The sequence below is a fragment of the Rhinolophus ferrumequinum genome, chromosome 4 (genome assembly GCF_004115265.2).
Source record: "Rhinolophus ferrumequinum isolate MPI-CBG mRhiFer1 chromosome 4, mRhiFer1_v1.p, whole genome shotgun sequence".
Taxonomy (NCBI): domain Eukaryota; kingdom Metazoa; phylum Chordata; class Mammalia; order Chiroptera; family Rhinolophidae; genus Rhinolophus; species Rhinolophus ferrumequinum.
Genome location: NC_046287.1, coordinates 98,616,228 through 98,641,005, shown reverse-complemented (window position 1 = coordinate 98,641,005; position 24,778 = coordinate 98,616,228). Strand labels below are relative to the sequence as shown.

General features: G+C 39.2%; 1 protein-coding gene across 3 annotated transcripts in view; it reads right to left on the bottom strand.

Annotated features, from left to right (window-relative positions):
* The window catches only part of CDK8 (cyclin dependent kinase 8), a 102,697-nt gene extending 85,431 nt beyond the window's left edge, over positions 1-17,266 (bottom strand). Inside the window, exon 1 of one of the 3 annotated variants that reach the window (XM_033104844.1) lies at positions 16,614-17,266. In XM_033104844.1, coding sequence (XP_032960735.1) covers positions 16,614-16,741 — 128 coding nt within the window. In that variant the 5' untranslated portion in view covers positions 16,742-17,266. The remainder of the gene's footprint in view (positions 1-16,613) is intronic. The other 2 variants (XM_033104842.1, XM_033104841.1) reach the window with 2 other exon arrangements.
* Positions 17,267-24,778: the final 7,512 nt, after the last annotated feature.

The window sequence follows — 24,778 nt, the reverse complement described above, 5'->3', positions numbered from 1 at the left end:
TTTGACAGAAATTGCCGTATACCACAAGTGATGTGTGATACAAAGTATTGTCACGATGGAGGATGATTTAGGGCACACTTTAAAACACACCTTCTCTCAACCGTAGCTCACACCCGACTGACTGCACCGAACAAGTTGAAACTTGTCACACACATTGTTCCTAGGGGTCTACGCACCACTTCCCATATTGAAGATCCTTTCCTTTCTTTTAGAAGGCACTCAGCAGCAGCATTCGCCGTATTTTGTAATCACAACAGGAAGGCTCCGTGTCACACATCGCTCTGGTACAACAATTTCTGTCAAATAAAAACATCATGGTGTGTCCTCATCCACCTTATTCAATGGATCTGGCACCATGCGACTTCTGGCTCTTCCCCAAAGTCAAAATGACCAAGAAAGGTAAACGTTTTGAATCGATTCAGGACATCGAGGCAGCCACGACAGAGCTACTAAAGACACTCACGAAAGAGGACTTCCAGAACTGCTTCAGAAAGTGGCAAGAATGATAAGTGTGTTCAAAGGGAGGAGCGTATATTGAGGAAGATTAATGGCAATGTGTCTTCTACTGTAATAAATTTTTTTTTAATTTAAACATTTACCACATTGTTTGATCACACCTCATTTATAGAGAACTCCCAAAACTCAACAACAAAAAAACAATCAACCATATTAAAAAATGGGCAAAGGACCTGAGTAGACATTTCTCCAAAGAACATATACAATTGGCCAATAAGCACATAAAAAGATGCTCAACATCACTAATCATCAGGAAAATTAAAATCAAAACTATGAGATACCACCTCACACCACTAGGATGGCTACTTAAAAAACAAACAAAAAACAAGATAACAAGGGTTGGCAAAAATGTGGAGAAATTAGAACCCCTGTGTACTGTTGGTGGGGATGTAAAATGGTGCAGCCACTATGGAAAACAGTATGGTGACACCTCAAAAAATTAAAAATAGAATTATCCTATGATCCAGCAATTCCACTCCTGGGTATACATCCAAAAGAACTGAAAGTAGAGTTGCAAGATATTTGTACACACGGGTTCATAGCAGCATCATTCACAGTAGCTAAAATGTGAAAGCTACCCAAGTGTCCTCAATGGATCAATAGATAAGCAAAATGTGATGTATACATACAACGGAATATTATTCAGCCTTAAAAAGGAAACTCTGATATATGCTACAACATGGGTAAATTTTGAGGACATTCTGCAAAGTAAAATAAGCCAGTCACAAAAAAACAAACACTATATGATGGTACTTATATGAGGTACTTTGAGCAATCAAAATCATAGAGACAAAAAGTAGAATGGAGGCTGCCAGGGGCTGGGGAGCGGGCAGAATGGGAAGTTATTATTTAACAGAGACAGAATTTCTATTTTTCAAAATTTTTATAAAAGAATTCCAGAGATAGATGGTAATGGTCGCACAACTGTAGGAATGTTACTTAATACCATTGAATTATACACTAGAAATGGTTATGATAGCAAATTTTATATTATATGTATTTTACCACAGTAAAAAAAAAAAAGGAAAACTATCTTGAAAAAGAACAAAATTAGAGAACTCACACTTCCCAATTTTAAAACTTAACTACAAAATTACAGCAATCAATACAGTGTAGTGTTGGCTTAAGAACAAACATATGGATCGACAGAACTGAACTGAGGGTGCAGGAAAAACATCCTACATTTAGGGCCAATTGATTTTTAACAAGGATGCCCAGACAATTCAAAGATGGTGAGACAACTGGATATCCACAAGCAAAAGAACTTGGACCTAATCTCACACAATACTCAAAACTGATCACAGACTGAAATCTAAGAGTTAAAAATATAAAATTTTTAGGAAAAAATATAGGAGTTAATAAGTCTTTCTGACCTTGGGTTAGACAATGTTTTCCTTTTTTTTTTTCCAGATAGGACACCAAAGCACAAGCAACAAAAGGAAAAATAAGACTACATCAAAATTTAAAACTTTAAATTATGTGCTATAAACAAAACAAGAAAGTAAAAAGATAACCCAAAGAATGGGGAAAATATTTGCAAATCATATATCTGATAAGGGTTTAGTATACAGAATATATAAAGAACTCCTACGACTCAATTACAAAAAGATAAATAACCTAATTTTAAAATGAGTAAAGGATTTGAATACATTTTCCCAAGAAGATATACAAATGGTCAATAAGCACATGAAAAGATGTTCCAGATCATTAGCCATTAGAGAAATGTAAATCAAAACCACAATGAGATACCACTTAGGACTCATAAGGATGGCTTATATTTAAAAAGAAAAGGAAAATAAGTGTTAGCAAGGAGAAATTGGAATCCTCATGCATTGCTGGTAGAAACGTAAAATAGTGCAGCTGCTGGGGGAACCGTTTGGTGGTTAGTCAAAAGTTAAGCAGAGTTTCCATATGATCCTGCAATCCCAATCCTAGGTATAAACCCAAATAATTTAAAGCAGGGACTCCGATACTTGTACACGAACGTTCACAGCAGCAGGATTCATTATAACCAAGAAGTGGAAACAACCCAAATATCCATCAACTGATGAGACTAAACAAAATGTGATACAAGGATGAGCCTTGAAAACATTGTATTAAGGGAAAGCAGCCAGTCACAAAAGAGCTGATATCGTATGATTTCATTTAAATGAAATGTCCAGAGTAGGCAAATCCAAACACAGAAAACAGATTAGTAGTTGACTAGGGCCGAAGGATTGGAAAGAAAGGGGACTGACTGCTAATGGTACAGGGTTTCTTTCAGGGGGCACAAAAATATTCTAAAATTAGATTGTGGTGATGGCTACACAACGCTATGAATACACTAAAAAGGAACGAATGGCAAACTTTACATAGGTAAATTATATAGTATGTGAATTCTACCTCAATAAAGCTATTGAAAAACATCATGAACTACAAATTTGTAACTCCTTGCAACGTATTACTAATAATATTTTCTCCATGAAGATTAACAGAGATGTAATTTCCCTACTTAGTACACCGCAACTAAATCAAAACTACTTTTTAAACACTTAAAAATAAATAACTAGTGGCAAATGTTATCTTACATTCCAAAACATTTCAGGGATAATTATAGTACAGAATTTCACTAAGGAAAAATGTAATTGTATTGCATTCTAATTTGAAACCAGAAAGCGTACTTAAGCTCAGTGAGTCCAGTTACACAAAATGCAATAGAAATAGAGCAAATACAGTTCATGATCAAAGTAAAAAAAACAAAAAAACACACACACACACACAAAACAAAACAAGGAGAGTAGTCTATTTGGTTAGTATTTTTGGCTTGCACTGAATACTTCAAGTACTTAAAGACCATCTGAATCATCTTTTAGAATAGAATAGTCCCATCCAAAAAAAAAAAATCCAGAAGAAAAACAGATGAAGTACGAGAAGTATGCGCTACTCTGACAGATTTCCTTATGCTTGTGACTTACGCACTTCCGAGTCTAGCCTGTGTCATAAGCCCAAAGGGGATCTGCAGAGGTCAGTTCGTGTCGGAGGATAGTAACTTTCAGCTCCAGGAGATCTGGTTGAAATTCTCTAGCAGAGCTGAACTCATTTGTACTAAAACAGACTTTCAGACTAAAAGATAAAATAGTTGTGTACTTCTTCAGCACCCCTTAGTACTTGACAACTTCTGTTGAGCAGAAATTGTCTATGAAGAAAGAACTGTTTCACAGTACTTAAAACATTTTTTAAGTCTCTTCGAAATTAATAAAGCACATCAGGATCGTCTTATGGATAAAGCCTGTCTGCTTACCTAGCAGGAACCATCACCTCTGCTGAACACAAAGCCAAGCAATTACCGGCAGCAGAAGGGGCACTAGCTTCCTAGTCTATGGAGCCAAGTCCAGAGGTGAATGCAACCAAAACAGGTGACAAGGAACAAAGCCAAAGTACAAAATCAGTACAAAACAAGCCAAAAAGGGGGAGAAAGGAAAAGATTGGTAGAGGAAGGTCAGCGCTGAGCAGGGAATGAGAGGAAGACTAAAGCCAAGCAACAAAAAATGGAGAGATCATCTAAGCAGAGTAAAAGAGTACTAAGGGCCAGAGCTAAATAACTGGGCAGAGAGAACATGTTAAGAGCATCGATCATTTCTGACAGGACGAAGTAGCAGCAGTATTAAGTTGGAATAGAGAAATCTGATGCAAGTGAACATAAAAGAAGAGGAACACATAATGATGACTGTAAGTTTAAGCATCCACAATGGCTCATAAATTTTTCAGTAATCTAAAACACAGAGGATTCTGTGGGAAAAGAAAACCCAAAGCAAAATTTCCAAAAGAATAATCTAAACAATTCTAACTTTATAATGTATTTAACGCTCAGGACTGAAATTTGGCATTACTGTATCTACTTCCATTTCTTCCTTCCAGGTAAGTTTTGTTTTTGGAGTTTTTCTATGAATGGAATTGGTGCAGCCTTTTCAGAAGACATAAGATTGGACCTGAGAAGCACCTGAAGCCCAGGCCTGTTAAAGAGATTCCTGGGAAAGCGACCTGCACGTCACTAGTCTTGCAGTGATGCACTGGGGTTGTCACCAGTGGGCATGACGCTCGGTCTCTGGACCTGCTGAGAGGGGCCAGGACGGATAACTCCCTGCGATCACAGCCGGGAGCTTCTCTCGCTTCAGGAACACTTTGCTTCTCGCCAGTGGCCTCATCCACAGCAAGCAGCCCTGCGAGGAGCCTGGAGGACCGGGAAGCTCTGCCTCCATGTGAGGTGTTGTGTACAACGACACATGCAAAGGACATTTATTGCAATTCTTTGTAAGAGCGTAAACAAATGAAAACCACCTAACTGTCCTCTCATTGGACCAGTATACGTATTATTACATTATATCCATAAAACAGAATGATGAGCTGATGAAATGAATTGCATTGTATGTGCTGATATCAGTCTGCAAAACACAGGAACTGAAAAAAGCAAGGCACAGGATAATACATATGGTATCAAGCAATTTGTGCTTAAAGATGATATACAGACCTTTCTAACTAATTAAGACACATAACCCAGCAGCCATTAAAGAAATGATTGATAAATGTGACTTCATAAAAATAAGTGTTACACATGAAAAATACCATAATATTGTGTCAACTATACTTTAATAAAAATAAATTAGGAGATACCCTCGAAACTAATACAATATTGAATGTCAACTGTAAAAATAATAAAAAAATAATGAAAAAATAATAAAAGAAAAAAATTAAAATAATTAACTTTAAAAAAAGAAAATACCATAAACAAAGTGAAAAGATGTTTGTTTCCACAAACTGGAAAACATACACAAGAAACAAATCAGTAGACAGCTCTGAGATGAGGAAATGAATGGCTGGGAAGATAGGGTGAGAAGACTTAAGTTTTCCTTTCCTCAGTATATTTACATTTTTTCCATATGCGTGTATTATCTGCTCAAAATGGATAAAGTACTAAAATAAATTTTAAAGTCTACCCATACATATATATATGCTTTCATATGCATACACACAAGCTGCTGCTGACAATGATTGTTCCTAAAGAGGGAGACAGATTTTTCCTGGGTATCCTTATGTACTTTTTGAATTTTTTACCATGAGAATATATTAACTTTATAAACTAATCTTATTTTATAATAAAAATACAGTTGTTGAAAGTATATAACCTTTGACTCTGAAATTCCACTTCAAGGACTTGACACAATGGAAAAGCACAGACATATTTTGCAGGAGGTCCTTTGCTAATTGTAACGGTTAAAATCTGGAAACTACTTAAATTTTGCCTGTCATTAGAGAACTGGTTAACTAGGTACATATTTACATGCATGCATATAATGTGATGCCTGCAGTAATTAAAACTTAGAGCTGTATATACTGACAAGAAAGATGCATAATAGTCTTGAATGAAAAAATATAAGATCATTGTAGATTTCATTAATCTATACTTATATTCATATTGTTAATCTGCAAAGACAATGAGGAAAATAGTTGTCTCCTAGTACTAGAGTTAGAGCTTTTAGTTTCTGTATACATTTCTGGACTATGAATTTTTTTACAATGAACATGTATCATCATAATCAGGGGGGAAAAAAGTCTATTTTCTTTTTAAAAAATAAAAACGATATTGAATAGCATAGAATAAAGAAATAAATAACCAGCATCTACAGGTTTAGCTTCAGTAAGAAATAGAGCCAATGGGGAACCAAAGATGGAAGTGAAGTTTTTCATTACTTGGCCCTGAAATATAAGGCTAATCATGAAAAGTACCAAAACATTTTGGATGAAATCTGCAAAGTGTATTATAATTTAAGCTCTGGTATCAAAAATGCTTAAGCTGAATTTTTCTTTTGTTTCACTACTTAACCCAGACAGCTGAGTATTCCCCTTGCCCCATGTGGCACGTGGTACTGCCTACCACTCTTTGTGGAAATGCTCTCTCCCTGGTTGTTAGGACGGTACCTACAAGGCCCTGCTTTTTCTCTGAGCAGTTGTGTACAGCCAGTAAGCTGCACACTGCAAATTCCTGTTGCACCCGGGGTGACCCTGGGTTTTCTCCTTCTCAGGACTCAACTTCTTGACCTCCTGGATAGACATCTCTTTCTCTACATCCCTCCCAGGTCCTTTTCTCACTCTACACTCTCTCCTTAGGCAATTTCAAGGCCACTGGAGGTTACCACTTCCAGCACTTGGTGATTCCCACGTCTGTCTCTATGCAGATCTCTCTCTCCAGCACGAGATTCACCTATCTGCACAAGGGACATTTCTTCTAGATGTTTCACAGGCAACTAAACTTCAGTACACTAAAACTCCGTTCGTCATCGTCCCCCTCAAACTTGCTCCCCTTCCTGCTTTGGCTCACGATGTGAACGGCAATGTCCTGCTTCCCAAGCAGGGAACCTCGGCATCACTCTTGGTTCTTCTCACTTCTTCTCTCACATTCAATAATTCAACAAGTCCTATCATCCCCTGTCCCTTCCCTAATTCCAGCCACCAGCACCTCTCACCTGGATTACTATTACATTCTGCTAACTGCAGTTCCTGGAGCCATTCTCATTGTACTGCCAAGCAATATTTTCAGATGATTCATCAACTTGATACCACCTTTGTAAATCCACAAATGCTCCACACTATCTTCAGAATAAAGGACGAAGTCCAGAGCACGATTTACAAGACCCCACTTACTTCCCAACTTGACTTTTTCTACCTCTACCCCGCCACAGCCCTTAGTCCTCTCTAAGATCTGGCAAGGAAATTCTTTCTGGCAATCCGCTCACCATAGTATCTTTCCTCCCAATCTTTATAAACACTTCTCGTGGCAGCTCCAATGGGCCCTGGGAAGAGCCTTACTCTCCCCTACGACATACAAGCTCCCCAGATAACCTCAGATTAACATCTGTTTTCTACCATCATCCAACCCCTACTGTACTCCCCTTTCCACCTGATTGTACCCCTTCCTATTCTGTGTGAAGAAACTCCGGAGCCAAATGCTACCCGTCTAGCCTGCACTGTAAGTCTTGCACTACAACCCCACTCGCTCCTATTTACTGCCTATCCACCTGCATACCTTCTAACTATCTTGCAAGGCACAACTGAAATATCAGCCTTGGGCCCCCAAAAGCAGATGAGGCACCACCACAGCCACCTCCAATTTCCCTATCGCAGCCCTATCCCACAATATTGTAAGTACCTGCTTACTCAAAAGTCTGACGTTCCCTAAGGACCAGACCAGGGGCTGCTCAGTCACCTGTGTCTGGAACAGAAACTGGCATATTACAGACATTTGGGAAATGGCTACCAAATGAATTACAAATATGCAAACTTACCAAAAACAACTACAGCTAAAAAAGAAGCTGTAATGACACGTCAAATAGCTAAATGATTTAATTTTACATTTAAAAGAACCTTCAATGTTAAGTCAGCATTAGAAAACAAATTACAAGTATGCCTTACTTTGTGCTTGACATTTTCTTGGAAATTGTATATAAACGGAACTTTTTGAAAACTGAGTCACACGATAAATTCACAAGGCAAGTTCACATACTTAAAGAGATTCTTTCCTAAGTGAAAAAAAAATTCCAAACAAATTTATCTATTCTAAATAAACTTAAATTAACTTAAATTGTCACATGACTTATTTGCCTTCCATAAAACAGAAGCCTTATAACAATAACTTTTCAATATATGCCTCCTCTTCCCCCAAAATATGACTTATTTAACATAAACCATAATACCAAGAATGGACAAGTGTTGGATTTTTGTGATCCCTTTAGTTCTCTAGACAACCTATAAATTCAGGTGTATAGTAACACCCAGAGTGGGCTTTGCATCATGATGCAAAAATTCCTCTCCATAGGGTGATTGATTATTTGTTAGAATTCATGGGCTATCACAGAGTTATAGATTTTAAAGACATTGTCTAGAGAGATGAGTAACTGAGTTAACTTAAGTAGTAGTTAACCTAAATAATTTTTTATTCGTATAACAAAAGTAAACTTCAAATATGAAACAATCACGCATTTAAACAAAATCAGATGCCAACTCTGGTTCAGAAACTATATTTTCCTTAAGTTGAGAAATATAGGTTTGATTCCCATTTAAACTGATTCATTTACAAGATACATTTCAAAAAATACTTTATTTTTTGTAGTGGCTCAATTTCTCAAATACCTGGGCCTTCTATCTGGTTGAGCCAATTAGCAAAACTTGCCTCTGCCTCCGGCTTTTGGTTTTGCACCTGGTATCAATAGAGCCAGCCCATCAAACTTTCCTTCTCTGGTTATTTCCACAAGGTGCTGCTTTTCTACTCGCCTGTAAAATGCTCAAGTTTTTAATTTTAGCAAGTTTAAAAGGAAGACTTTCAAATACGAATTTTAGGAACACCAAAAATAAAAAAAGTACTAAATACCTGTCAACATGTGGCAACGTGCCAGGAACGGAGGGGAACACAATTACTGCCCTAGAGGAAATCTATAATACCTATCCCATAAACATTCACCAGAAAGGCCCAAAGGACATATAAACATTAACCACATATACACTGAAGTAGTTACATAACACATCTACGAAGGACTATGTTTTGTGGGGTGATGAGTGAAGAGGGAATTGTCAGAGTTGTATGTTAAGATAAAGTATAATAGTTAAGATTTCTGGAGCTAAATGTTAGAACCTATGTCAGCTGAGGATAAAAATGTTCCTAGCACGAAAGGCTGCCTGAGAAAAAGTTGAGAATGGTGGTCTGATTTGATGCACGAGGAGTAGTTGTAGCAATCTGTATTTCAGAATCACTACAACAGACTAGAGTGTGAAATGAACACTCCTGGGAATAAGGCAGGCTAGTCAGATCTTACAGACGAAGGACGGACAAACATCTTGGTCCTAAACCAAAGTCAAGGTAAAGCCACTCAAAAGTGGTTCTCAACCATTTAGAAAAGGTTTGGCAATTTCTTAAGAAGCTAAACGTAAGAGTTACCCTATGATCCAGCAATTCCATACCTGGGTATACGCCCAAGAGAAATGAAAACATATATCCACATAACAACTCGCACAGGAAGGTTCACAGAAGCATTATTCACAAGAGCCAAAAAGTGGAAACAATCCAAATGTCCACCAACTGATGAATGGATTAAAAAAAATAGGGTATATCCACACAATGCAATATTATTTCAACCATAAAAAAAAGAATGAATGCTGATACATGCACAACATGGATGAACCCTGAAAACATTATGCTAAGACACAAAAGGCCACACAGTGTCTGATTCCATTTATAGGAAATGTCCAGAACAGGCAAATCCACAGAGACAGGAAGTAGATTAGTGGTTGCCAGGAGCTGCGAAGAGGGGGGAATGAGGAATGACTAGCGATGGGTATAAAGTTTCTTTTTGTGGGAAATAAAACTGTTCTGGAATAGGATAGTGGTAACGGTTGCACAGCCTTTGAATATATGAAAAACCAGGGGACTGCACACTGTAAAAGAATGAGTTTTATGGTATGTGAGATATCTCAATTTGAAAGGGGGTCGCAGCGTTCTGGCTGTGCCGTGCCACGTCCACACAGCACGTGGCAGCCCCATCAGTAAAGGAAGCTGAGTACGGCAGGAGCTGGTTTTGTGACTTTGACAAGAACAATATTAAAGAAGCTTGAGAATCACTAGACTAAAAGGTCTTCAAGCCTCGAGATCAAAACAACAGGTCACTTTTTAGTGACATCAAGAACTGCCTTGAGGCGACAATAGATATCTAATGACAAAAAATATCACAGTAGGCTCTAAGTAACAAAGAGATGACCAAGGCCTACCTAAGATGGAGTGAAGGAAAGGATTTACAAACTTTTCTGAAGGAGGAAAGGACAGTAGGAGTTTCATTCTCTAGCCGCAGCTAAGAACAGAAAAAGAATAAAACAGAATAAAGAGACAATGAGGATTGGATTCAACAATAAGAGAAGAAAGATGACACCAGCCACAGGGTATATACATATTTATCAACACTGATTGGCACATACAGTTGCCAACTTACATATGGATCACATTGCAAACGTTTGTAAATCACAACTCCGAACACATTTTCCCAGAGAAATAATTTTTGGAAAAGTACTTAAGTTTGCAAATGGCCTACAGGAATTTATAATAATTTGTCATGGTTTCTATTTTCCTAGCTGAAATCCAGTGCGCCAGAAGCCATTTCCCTACCTCCCATGTATTCACATATCAGAGGGTCCCACCAAGAGAAATCCCCTGTCCTATCTGTTGCCAGCACCATCGCAGCAGCATAGAAGAGTCTGGCCTGGCTCCTACTCTTCATGTAGGTGAGGCCAAGGCAGAATCATCTGTTACCCAGAGCCTCAATCAAAACGGCGTTCTGCCATGGCAGTGTTACATGTCTGAGGCAGACAGCGGGGTTTCAGAGGCTGCTTGGATGTATTCTGATTCACCAACATTCTTGTGATGGAAAACTGCCACCCAGACAATCAAGGTGTTGAGTGCATGCTGATAAATGTATCCCCATTGTTAAATAACAGACCCCATCATGACCAATGGGTACAAGGGAACACTTGTAGTACATATACTACACATACAGCGGGAGCTAAAAAAATGCAAAGGGAAAAGAATGGGAAGGAAAAGAGTGGGGAGGAACGGCGTGGGAAGAAAACATTCAATATCACAATATTTGCTGGGGTCTGTAAGGGCACAATGTAAAGCACCCCTCTTTGTCCCATTCCTCTTGAAATGCCCTTTCTGATGAGATTCTCCCCGTCTTCTAAGAGTCAAACAAGATTTTGTCATCTTTGAGAGGCTTTCCCTGAAAACCCTAAGCAGTTGGGAGTATCCATCTCTGTGTTCCAAAGCACCTTGTATTAATTATTATAGATTATATTATGTTGTATTGTATTATATTATATTGTATTATATTGTATTGTATTATATTATATTATATTGTATTATATTTTACAGTTTTAACTGATTTACATGTTTGTTTCCCCAGTAGATAAATCCTCAAATAATGGCATATTTTATTCATCTTTGCATTCCTAATACCTTGGACAGTGCTTGGCACATAGAAGGGTCCAATAAATATTTGTTGAATGGATTTCTTCAAATGTTGGAAGAAACAGTAAAAGTACTAATCAAATAAATAAATCCCACAGGAACAAATTTAATTTGCCAGTCTTGCTAGTAAGAAAATGGGATCTAAGCATGAAACCTCTACGTAGCCTCAACAGTGGATCTGAACGCACTAATACCCAAGGCAGATAATAAATCCAACGGGCAGTAGGTAAGGAGTGCAAGGTAAATACTCTGCCTGTCCGTTTTCATCACATTTTTTAAAGGTTGTAAGGAATACTCGCTATTGGGCATACAAATCCCCAGTGATGGGAATTATTACATGTTGTATTTGGCATTTTTGACATCCAAAGAAATATTTCAATCAAAGTGAACTTAAATACAGGGTTCACAACTATTTAAGAGAAAAACTATTAGAACCCTTTGGGGGAAATAAAGGGTTCCAACCAAGTTCTGATCATAGTTAAGGCACTAAAACTGAATGAAAGCTCCAATTCAGACTGAATCAGAAAAGTCACTTGTGCGAGCCTCCAAATGCGAGCTCTTCACAGGAGTGGGAGCAGGCACTGGTCCATAAAGCCCAACATCTTAGGAGATAACCATGAAGAAATGTTAAGGTAGTATAAGACACGTTAGGTACAGTAGCTGATGAGTCTTTGTGAGCTACCTAACTTCTTTATGGTAGTTGATGAGAACCCACATTAAAGCACGAGACTAAGAAATATGGAAGTGCACCAGGGTCTCAAGGTTTTGTTTAATAATCATGTAAAAGTCAAATATATGGTGATGGAAGGAGAACTGACTCTGGGTGGTGAACACACAATGGGATTTATAGATGATGTAATACAGAATTGTACACCTGAAATCTATGTAATTTTACTAACAACTGTCACCCCAATAAACTTAAAAAAAAAATGGTTGGGTAACCACATTTGAAGTGAATTTTTCAAACAAACAAAAAAAATAATCATGTAAAAGTATTACATTTTATATTTACAACTTTGACTTCCTTAAGTCATAATACTAGGGAAAAACCCTAAAAATTATCAACTCAACCCCCCTAATCTTACAAATAAGGAAACCAAGATCTACAGTGGCAAATGACTTGCCCAAGGTCATACTGGTAATCAGAGGCAGAGTGTGAACTCAAACTCAGGCCTCCGGTCTCTCCAAATTAGAGCTATTTCCACTAGACAAAGAACTTTAATATCTTAACATGCCTTATTAGAGTTTGGTCCTACACACACACACACAAACACACACACGTATCTGTAAACATATATATATATATATATATATATATATATATATATATATATATATGTGTGTGTGTGCACACATACCACCCACATATCTACATACATACTTTTGTAGCACTTGAAAAACACCACGCTGTTCGGAAATGTACTAAAACAAGTGTACCAGTTAACTGAAAAGACTAGTCCTTTGATAAGGCATTCACGTTTTCTGAATGACCCACTGAAAACCAAATCTCAATGTCTATGTTGATACTTTTTTTATATATTAATTATAAGAAGCATAATGGTTAAGAGCATGGGCTCTAGAGTAAAAGACCTGCTTGTAATCCTCTAATTCCAGTTCTGACATTTAATTAGTCATGTGACCATGGAGAAATTTGCTAACCACTCTAAGCCTCAGTTTCCTCACCTGCAAGTGTTTAGGAAAAACAGAACTGGCTTGATACAGTGTTTGTGAGGATTATATAGATGATGATGGTGAAGCGCTCCGCCCAGGACTTAGTACTTACTCAATAATTTAACATTATTATCATTATCACTGCCTACTAATCTCTGGATTTTTAACAAAAGTGCCCCAATAAAAGTTTTCTATATATTTAAAACACACATACACCCAATTATATATTACCTGTTCTTCTGAACATTGAGTATAGGTGTCTAAGAATCCTATTCAAGAAAACTCCTTTTACTTTTCTTTTTGGGAGATCAAACTCTTATTCCAAGTTGATTTTTAAATTCTGCAAAATGTCCAGTGCCTATAATGAGAGTTTAGAATTTAAAAACCAAATTGTTTTCTGCTTTCTCAGTTTTCCATTCTTTGGAACAAAATGAGTTTGGCTGCCTAAATTCTGCAAAGAGGAAATGCAACTGACTCAGAAAGAAAATGAATCCCTCTGCTTCTCACTAAGTACCTTTCGGTGTTCAGACACAAAGGACACTCTCCATCTCATTTATAATGACAGAGCAAATTATTTCCAAAATTTATTGTGCATTTATTAACTCTATTAGAATTTGAAATTAACACAATTATAAAAGGCCCTATTTCCACATATGTAATCATGCCTCAAATAAAGTATTTCCCTCTCCCCCACATTCTTAAAATGCTGAGTTTATCTTAAGTGTAGTATACTAGCAAAACAGTATTATTAATTCTGCAACTCAAAGAAATGACCTTTTGAATTGTTTATTTCCTAAAACTTAATTATTTAAGAAGCTAACTCCTCTGTTCTAAATTTTTTTTTTACTAATTATTCATGTTCTGTGATGCTCGCTGGACAACTGACAGGATACATTTACATACATTCATTTTAATAATCAAATATGTCTAAACAAAACTTATTTCATTTTACTGCAAATCTCTGGGTTCTTTTTGAAGGTGCTACTTGTCTGAGTTCCTAGAATACTCTGAAATTTCAGTTACATAAAATATAATTTAATTTGAAAGCAAATCAATACTAGAAACAAATTATTTGATCATCATCTTTTTATAAAAGATTAAACAGCCACAAAATTTATTTTACCAGGACTAAAATGCATTAAATTACATTTCACTGACATAAGATCAAAAGAACCTCATAAATACAATGCAGTATTTTACCAGACTGAGGTTATAAAAAAAGAAGCTAAACCAAGAAATATTCCCTCTGGAAAACAAAACTGTTTTTAAGTAATTTTAAAACTCTCTTGACATTTGATACAATTTTTTTAAAAGTTTATGCTATAAACAAAATCATTAAAGGTTGCAGGAAAACAAGCCCAAAGAATTATTAATAAAAAGTTGTTTTTTTTCCCCAAAATGCAGTGCTACTCTTCAGCTATCACAGATGACCAAGAAATGTTCATATACATTCAGCTATTTTTAAATTGTATAATTCTTCTAAAATTATTCTTGGCCTAAATTAAAATCTGACCATGAGACATATAATGTGATTAAAAGTACCTCTTGCCAATATGCAATATCAGTTTTTAAATTAAATATAAAATCAAAGTTAATAAAATTTACGTTTTATTAGCTTAAATTTATGAAAAATTTATGAAAACAGAACTGGCTTCTCTCAGAGAGATTAAAAATAATTTAAAGTCACCAGAATTTTATAAAACAGATGACAGACTGGTCAAAAATGTATTGCAATATCTAATCTCATGGGATTGGGGATTTTATGAATATACCCCAAATTACATAACATTGGGGGATGGGAAAATGGTTTAAGGCTGGAAAAATACTATATGGGAAGTTAACAAGGACAATTTTTAAAATATATTACAGAGTAATACCTCAACGAGAAATATAATTAAAAAAGAGTCAACACCATCTCCAGACGTTGATTTCTCAAATGTCACCAGACTACCCATTCTGCTAAAAAGTACTTTTCAGTACATGCAGCACCCAGAGTATCAAGTTTGCAAATCCCTACCTTTTGCAGATATCTGTACTGCTTTACTGCTGCATGTAAGCACTGAAATGCACATTCCAAATTAATTAGAATTAGTATTTTACTTAGAGTCCATTTTAAGTTTTTTTGAAAGATATCTCCGTAAATCTAAGAAAAATGTTGATATACACTTCCTTTCCAATATCCAGAATACTAAAGTAGTTATAAATATGGCTTCCCTCCCACCCCGTAGGTAACTTATTTCAGCTTTATGAATGGTTTCATTTTTTACTGCTCATATAGTTCTAAACATATCCTCCTACCTAATTTGGGGGGAAAAAACAATTATTTTAATTGTTAAACAGCAGCTAACCAAACTAACAGCGATGTTCAAGTAAAGCTACTTTGTTTATAATAAAATCTAAAGATTATATAATAAGCTCTGGTATTGTCTTTCCAGCAATTTTCTATAGTGTCAAAGGCAACAGCGACAACATCCATTTTTACAAGAGGAAAACAAGGACTTAATTAAATATATTTTTCTCCTCAACTAAGAATTGCCTTCTCTTTTGTCAATATTACAAGACATTCATCTACTGACAAAGGAAAAATGAACACTTCACTTGCCTGTTTAAGAAACTAAATTGGGAGCATTACCAGTCATAGACTTAATTATTTCTAGGGAAGAATCTTTAAAGCAAAGAGCCTATTTAAAGTTCACTGCCAGCTGCTAAATTTGGGGGGGAACGGCCTGAACAAGATAACCCCTGTGTGTCACTGGCCTTTTTCCCCACCACCCACCCTACACCAACCCCCATTGTTCTATGTAAAACCCACAGCTAATGGTATCTAAATAGCAATTGCTACATTTATGTTGCAGATGATCACAGAGGAACTCTTCAGAACCGGATTTACCGGCTGCTCTCTTCCCCCAAATAAAATCCAAATTTGATTTAAAAAAAAAAATCAATCACAAACTGGTGGAGGAAAGGATCACAGCTTCCCTTCCAGACTTATGGATGTCACTCCAGAAGCGGGTGAGGAAATCCCCAGGTTACCATAATAAATCGACACCTCCCCCCCCCAAATCATTTAAACTGACGTTTTATAACGAATTTATTTTTTAAAATCTGGTACCGAAACCCTTGAAAAGTATACAGCCCGTGGGGTAGAGGCTGCTTTTCCCTATGAGCCACCAAAGTAGAACAGAGGCAGCAGCACGCAGCATTGCGTGCGGGTTTGGATCCTTCGTCCACCACTTCCTCTCCGAACCAGGCTGGCGGGGACAGATGCGGGTGTCTAGGAAGTGGGAGCCCCGCACTCCAGCGCTCCGCTCTCCCTGCCGGCTACCTGCCTGGGCCTGCGGGAGCGCCGCCCAGCGCGGACACCGGCACAGACACAAACACTCACCCATCTTTCCTCTTGGCTTTGTAGACGTGACCATAAGTGCCTCGGCCAACTTTGCAGCCCTCGTATTCAAACAGGTCCTCGACCCGCTCCCGCTCGCTGCTCAGCTTCACTTTAAAGTCATAGTCCATTGTCACAGCCTCCGAGGCCGGGGAGCTGGGTCAGGGGGCCGGGGCACAGGGGTGGGGACCCGGGAAGCACCGGCAGCCGCAGCCCCCGGGAACCCGCCCGCTCTACACCCGGCGGCCGCAGCACCAGCCCGACCGATGCGGCAAGAGCAGGAGGAGGCCCCGCGAGAGCGCCGGGGACATCCAGGGAGGCAGCGGGGCAGAGGCCGGCCGAGGGTGGGGTGGGACGGGGAGGTTCCCCCGGGCGCAGGAGAGCAGAGGGACGAGGGCTGGGGGTGGGGAGCGGGTGTCTCTGCCCTTGTCCCCGCGGACTCCCGGGGCGCCGGCTCTTCTGCTCTCTCCGGCCGCGCGTTCTGCTCCCGCTGCGGGGAGCGGCGGGGCGGCCACGGCGGGCTCTCGTCCTCTCAAACGCGCACTCACGCCTCACCCTCTCTCACACACACGCTCACACTCACTCACTCACTCACTCACTCTCCCATACACTCAAACAGAAAGGCAGCCCCGCACAACAGCCGGTACCTCCTCAGAGAGAGGAGGAGGGAGGGGAATCGCGGAACACGGCCGCGGCTGTCGCAAAAACGTCGCGAAGGCTCGGGCTACCTCCGGCCCTCCCTCCAGCCCGCTCCGCAGCGGTTGTCTGCCCCCGCCGGGGCCGGTACCCGCAGGACAGTGTGAAGGGAGCCGGGTAGCCACTGCCCAAAGCTGCCGCCAAACTCACCACGTGGACCGTCCCGACGGCGGCCAGGGCCCCAGACTACAATGCCCAGAATGCACTAGCCGCCGCTGTTGCCGCCCCTTCTACGACTCCACCCCATACAGTGGGTACATGTAGGAGCGTTGCATGATGGAATTAGTAGTCCAAAGTGAGATTAGTTTCAATCACTTAGGAAAAATTATTTTTAGCAGCGATATCGTTAGTGTCTGATTTGGGCCGTAAACTTAACCAAAGAAATTCACGTGTGAGGGAGGCTAGTTTGTATTGACATCACACTTTGTGCCACTTCTGAACTTCAGGTATTAAAGGACATCATCGTTATCAAAAAAAGTCTATATATTTGTAAACAGCTCATGGACTATCACTTGTGTATTCTTGCGGTTCACTATCTGATAAGGGTTGCACAATGATAACACTGACATACGTTACAAACATCAATAAGAGTGAATCAATGATGAGTGTCCATACTGATCCTATGCGCAAATAGTGTTACTCTTGGGGTGGATGACCACCCGATTGCTTCCCATCCATTCAGAGAGGACTTTATTTTGAGAATGACCTTCTGCACCCCTGCCGATAAGAACAGCAATTTTTAGCCATGATTACAGCAGTGGATATAAATCCATGGAAACTATTTGTTAATCATTTCAAGGTAGGAATGGTGTCAGCTGGAGGAGTCCCCATATCTTGACAACAATCCCTCACTTTGCCTTAACCCTCTTATTTAGATGTCTATTTTTTTATTTTAATTTTATATTTGTATTTATTTTACATTTTCCAGTTGCTACCGTTTCCACCAAAGCTCCCCACTCCCCAAAGCATATATAATCTCTCCCACTTTTAACCCCCTAACACTTTTTTCACCTTTCCATAGTATTCATTAAATTGATTTGTCTTTTACTCCTCTCTCTTGCTATATTACAAATTCCTATAGGAAGTCATATGTGCATCTTTCATAACACCTAGTATAATGCCTTGGATGCAAAGCACAGGAAAAATTTGTTGAATTAATGAGTAAGCATGTTTATGTCAAAAAAAACCATGTAAGATGATGACAATGATACCATTTTATGAAAAATCCTCAAAAGGGTTCTTCTCTTATATAAATTTCCTTGGAGAAAATAGTGACCTCACTACTGATGTAAATGATGTTGTTTTTACCTAGTACATTAAATCTTATTTAGTGTTTGGTGTACACTGACCAGTTAGGTGGATCTGGATTGGAATCTTGCTTTGTCATCTATCAGTAACATATCCTTAGAGCCTCATTTCCTTTCTTAGAGAAATGATCCTAGCTTACAGTAAGTACACAACCAAGGTAAGCTTTCATTGATGAGATGCTATATAGGTTTCTATTCGGTGATGTAAATTGGGAGATTCTTTAGCAGGACTGTTTCCTTTGCATCAAGAATAAAATTATTTTCCTAAATATGGATTTAGAATAGACCCTTCCTGAAAAATATATTTTGCATTTCTTGAGTGATGTGTCTTTTTTTTGTCCATGTATTTACTCATTGATCTTAAGAAACTAAGGCACCACACTGGAGGAAAGGTTGTAAAGAAGCATGGACCTGGGGTTGGCCCTGCACTGTGTGTGCCAGCCCCCATCACCCATCTTCTGTACCACCTGCATATGACATTCCCAAACACTGAAGTTCACAGACTTCTTTCAATGTACTTCTGACTACTGTTTTGACTCGATCCACTCTGTGGGTGAAGGTAAGAATTCTCCCTGAAGAAGTTGAGTGTTTATTTAAATAAAAATTGTATAGATTTAAGATGCATAGCACGATGTTTTGATATACATATGCTTAGTAAAATGATTACTATAGTCAAACTAATTAACAGTGCTCTTACTGTTCGTAATTCTGGGCCAGGAATGGAAGCCGCCCTTGAACCAGGAAGAGAAAGCTAGGGTGAGAGTTAGGGGTCTGGACTCCAGTTTGGTGGATTCTGATGGTGTGAGGTAAACTGGTCCCTCAACACAGCATCAGGATGGGCAGCTAAGGAAGAGACAGTCACTAGTGTCCCTTGCAGGGGAGCTTGGCTAATGTGTTAGGAGCAATAATATCTAATATCCAGTTTTAGGTTTTTCTTTTCTGTGCAGTAATTTCCTTTGGTTATCCCCAGCTATCACCCTGGTCTTACCTGAGGAGCCCGTATCCATACTTGCCTGAGGAAAGGGAAGAGGAGCAGCCAGAAATTCAATTATAAAAGGTAAGAAATGGCCTGCAGAGCCAAAGCAATGAGCTAGGAAGGACTCATAGCATGTGTTAGTATTCTGAAAACTTGAGGAATGGAACCTGTTTTTAGAATGGACTTCCCATACATCAAAGGGATGAGGCTTCAGACTTAATTGTTGTTTGAATGAATTGATATATCAGGGACATGGAGCTGTCATTTCAGTTTGATATTCAACCTCAGGTCATGCTGATATCACATGTCTCTTTGCTCCATGATGACTGCCAGTGACATTGTAGAGTTTATGACCCATATTGGTCCATGTTCCAAACAATGCACAAATAATGTTCATGCCTCTTTTCATAAAATGTGGTTTTATTTACATCTTAAGTCTAACGTGCCCCGCCAAACACCAGCTCCACCTTTCATCTTCCTTCTGGTCAGCCTAAGGAAGTATTCTACTATCATGTCAAACTTGAAATTTCTGAAACAACATATCATGCCATGCCATTCCTGCAAATAGCAATGTCAGTAGACAGACATCCTACTGTTTCACTGCCAACCCCATGAGTTCAGACTTTCCTTAGCTGCACATTGTCCTTCATAGTCTTGGCCAAATATGCCTTTGTCTGTTCTCAAAGGCTGGATGCTTCCTCATGCCATCTCTGACCTTTACAGTCCTACTGTCCTCCAAGGCACAGCCTAACTTGGTCATGAAGTCCTGGCTCTTGCAACTGAATATGACCTTTCTTTACCATGAACTCCATCCCTGGTGCTCTTGCACTTTATGTGTAACTTACATAGAAACATCACCACTACCTTGTATTTTAGTCATGTATTTTACGCACTTAAAAAACATCTGTCCTTGAATAAACGCCTCAATGATTGATTCCTCTCGGCATCTCCTGCAGTGCCCAACGCATCTTTGCATAGTTATATTTCATTAGAATATGTTTCATTGGGTTGATTTCTCTAAAGGTTGAAATAGACCTTAATAATAATAAAGGGGGGCAGGGAGAGAGTCATTTTAAAACATTTAACATCTTGCCTCAGTCTTGCTCTGAACATGCACTTTTTGGAGCATGCAAAAAGATGTAGTGCATCTTGATACATTAAAGTAAAAAGCCCAGTGGGTCTTCTCGCAGTTGATCACTTCCTGTCTTTACAAACTTTTATTCCGTTTTCGCACTGAGTCTCAAAGTGAGCTTTAAATGGAAAGTCGCCAACCTCCCATTCTGAAGGTGCAGTGCTCATCATTTTTATCATCAAAAGTACATACTGAGCATCTACATCTGAGTACAGTGTTAGACACGAGAGCAAGTAGTTAGATCAATGAACACTCTAGCCTTTTTTAAGTTTTCAAAGAAAATATCGATGCAAAAAGTTTTTCAACTATAACTAACTCTATAATCATCCAGAATGTAATTTAGACCTTAGAAACAACCAGAACCAAAAAACACTTTCAAAAATAACTTTCTTTTCTCCCCCTCATCATGTGAGTGTCATCTGTCCTTGTAGACTCATTTCCTCCATGTGACTGGAAACATGGCCACTAGCAGTTGCTGAATTTTACATCAGACCACACCTGTCATTAGAGAAAATTCTGCTTCTCAATTTCTGTTCTAAAAATTCCAGGACCAACACCCGTCCCGGACCAACACCGTGTAGCCACGACAGAAGGGTCACATGATGGAGCCCCTTTATTTGGAGGGATGAGGGAGATGGGGTGAAGAGCTTACAGGAAAAGAGAGAAAGCTCTAAGTACTGTGAGGGAAAGGAAACAGGGCGATGGAAAGTGGGAAGGGGAGGAGGTTGCGTTAGACTTCAGCAGAGACCTGACTGAGGAGGAGCAAAGCCTGCTAAGGTAAGGGAGCAGAGTAGTCCAGGTGAATCGGATGGACTGTAAGTGCCAAGGCCTTAAGCTGTGAACCAAGGAGCAGAAAGAAGCTTGTGTGACAGGAACGTCATGAGTACAGGAGGAAGTTGTGTGACATGAAGACAAAGAGGTAAGCAGGGGGCAGATTATATAGGGCCTTTTAGACCATAGTAAGGGGCTTGGATTTTATTTTTAAGACAATAAAAAGCCATTGGAAGGTTGTAAGGAGGGGAGTGATTAGATAGGATTTATGCTTTAAAAAGAATATCCTATTATATTAAGAATGGATTATAGTAGGGAATATTGAAAGAAAGAAAGAAAGAAAGAAAGAAAGAAAGAAAGAAAGAAAGAAAGAAAGAAAGAAAGAAAGAAAGAAAGAAAGAAAGAAAGAAGAAAGAAAGAAAGAAAGATAGATAGATATGGGACTTGTTGATCAGTTGGGTGTGAACTAAAGAAAGGAAGGAGTCAAGATGACTCCTGAGGATACTGTGCTTACTGAGATGGGGGAGACATTTTGAGAGGAACAAGTTGAGGAGAAAAAAGTAAGAGCTCCATTTTGGACACGTCAAACATGAGATGTCTCAGAAACTTAGGTGAACATATCTAGTGGGCAGATGGATATGGGAGTCTAAAGCTCAAATGAAAGGTCAGGGCTGGACATAAACTTTGGAAATTACCAACTGCAAGAATTAATTCTATCACCTGCCAAGTGTGTTATAGTGGGAAAAGAACAGATCCCTGAGCACCTCCAGAATTCAAGGGCTGAGTAGAGGTGGAGCCAGAAAGAGAGCCTAGAGGAGGTGGCCAGAGGGTTACTTGGGAAATCAGGGAGTGTGACATCACAAAAGTCAGGGGAAGAATGAGTTTTGAAACGAAGGGAATGGTCAATAGTGTTGAATGCTGCCAAGGAGTCAAGCACGATGAATATCAGTGATCCTCAACCGCTTTTAAAACTATCAACCCCCTCCCCACCCCACCAAGGAACATTTTCAGACTTTTTTCCCTAATTGTCCATCGCTATAAAATGTTAATGTCACAGATATACTGTATATCCGTTTATGTAGTGTGGCACTTTGGAAGGTTACAAGCCGTTGCAATATCTAAGAATTTTTTGGCCCCCTAAGAACCAACGTTTGCCCTCTTGAGGGTGCTATCACACCATTGAGAATGCGTGATGTATCAACTGGTTTATAGGTCATTTTTGACACTCAGAGTAGTTTTGGTGGTGAGGTGGGGGATGAAGCCAGTCTGCACTGGATTGAAGAGTAAGTTTGAACTAAGGTAATGGAACAATGAGTGTAGATACATGTATTGCAGAATGGTTAGGAGAACTAACTCCATAGCCATGCAGCCTGGTTCTGTACACGAACGAGCAACAGGGCAAGCTACTTCATTTTCTTGTGCCTCAATTGCCTCATCTGTGAAATTGGAATGTAGTAGTAACTCCCTCACAGGGTGTTGTGATGGTTAAGGGAGTTAATGACACAGGTAAAGTATTCAAATTGTGCCTAGCATATGGTAAGTGGTCTGTGCATGGTAGCTATTATTTTTCTCATTCACGATGTTAACTCTGAAAGGGAGAAGAAAGATAGGGCCTACAGCATCAGGGCTATCACTGGAAGTGAACCTGGGACTGAAGGAGGCTCTATGAGTCAGAAGAGACTGGAGGTGTTTCATTGCTAAATAGATGGAACCAGTTGCAAGGGTGATCTTGGGGATAATTGATAGCTCTGTACACAGCAAGAGAGAATGGGCCAGAGCATAGGCAGAAGGCTTGTGCTGGAGCATCTTTTCTGTGGTTAACAGGTGGGAAGGAGAAAAGGATGAGAATCATCACATATCTTTTGCTGCCCTACAATCAACCCCAAAATGTAGGGTGTAAAACAATGATGTATTATTTCTCACGGTTCCATAGATTGGCTGGGATCAGCTGAGAGGCTCTGCTGGTCTCACCTGAAGTTATTCATGTGGCTGTAGGCAGCTGCCAGATGGGCTGGAGGGTCTAAGATGACCTTTTATATAGTCATAGCCATGGTGCTGTCACATGGCCTCTCCCCATTCAGCCAGCAGTCAAGTTCAAACTTCCTTACACCGTGTGGGTGTCCTCCAAAGGGCAATGGTGAAAACTCTAATGTCTCTTGAGGCCTGGGCTCTGGAATTCACACAGCATCACTCCCACCACATTCTGCCGGTGAAAGCAAGACACAAAACCAGCCCAGACTCAAAGAGTGGGCAAGTGGACTCCACTTCTTGATAGCAGGAAGGGAAAAATATTATGTTTTTCGGTCTACCCAGGTATACGTACATAGGAATCTGGAGATCTGGTGAAAGTTGAAGCGGTTTCTTTTCAGATGGCTTTGGTTTTCTCTATAACGTAAAAGAAACGTCCACCTGCTATGATGAAGAGACAGAGCTGGAAGGAAAAAGAAAAGCAATGATTGCATGTCTGGAAAGACAGCAGGTTTCAAACAATCTCTGGGCAGAACAAGAAGGAGAACTGGCAGGATATCACTGTAGGACTTCCAGCCAATGTCGAGGACCTGTTTGCAGGTGCAGCCTGGCATTTATACCAAATTCATCTGCACCATTATGAGATTTTCATCACCAGCACTCAACAGCCCAGGTGGAGGCCGGACAAAGACAGATGTTGGATTCATCGGGGCTTAGGGCCTCGCCAGGTGGGTATGATGAAAAGAAGATGAGGCAAGGGAGGTTCGGATTATTGGCAGCAGAGTAGATAAAATGACAGACCATGACATTTAAGCTGGATAGGGAGGAAGTGAGGACAGGGTTTCCCCTTTTATATCATAACACTAGCTTGAATTTTGTTAATTTTTTTTGCGAGGTACTTAAAAAATAAATATCTGCCTCACTCCTTGCTTCCTTAACACCTACGTATGGTAGCAAGACCCTTCCATCATACTAAATAAAATAGCTGAAAATAGTGTAAGTAGCAGATTAAGAATGATGTCTTCTCTTCCTAGCTAATAGATTCCCATTGCTATGACTGATGAGAGCAACCCAAACCGAAAATCTCTCAGATTCATTGTTGATGAATTCTGCTTTCATGTTCTATAAGTACTAGGGAAAATTTACCCCTTAAATTGATATACAGTGCTGTAATCTTGTCCCTGTGTTGAACATCTTGTTTCTTGCATAAGCATATTACTTTCTATTTTTCAGTTCAAAATATATTTTGCTACACAATAAATAGCGTAGCAAGTAATCTATATAAACACAGTTTACTTTTGTGTTTACTTTTTCAAGG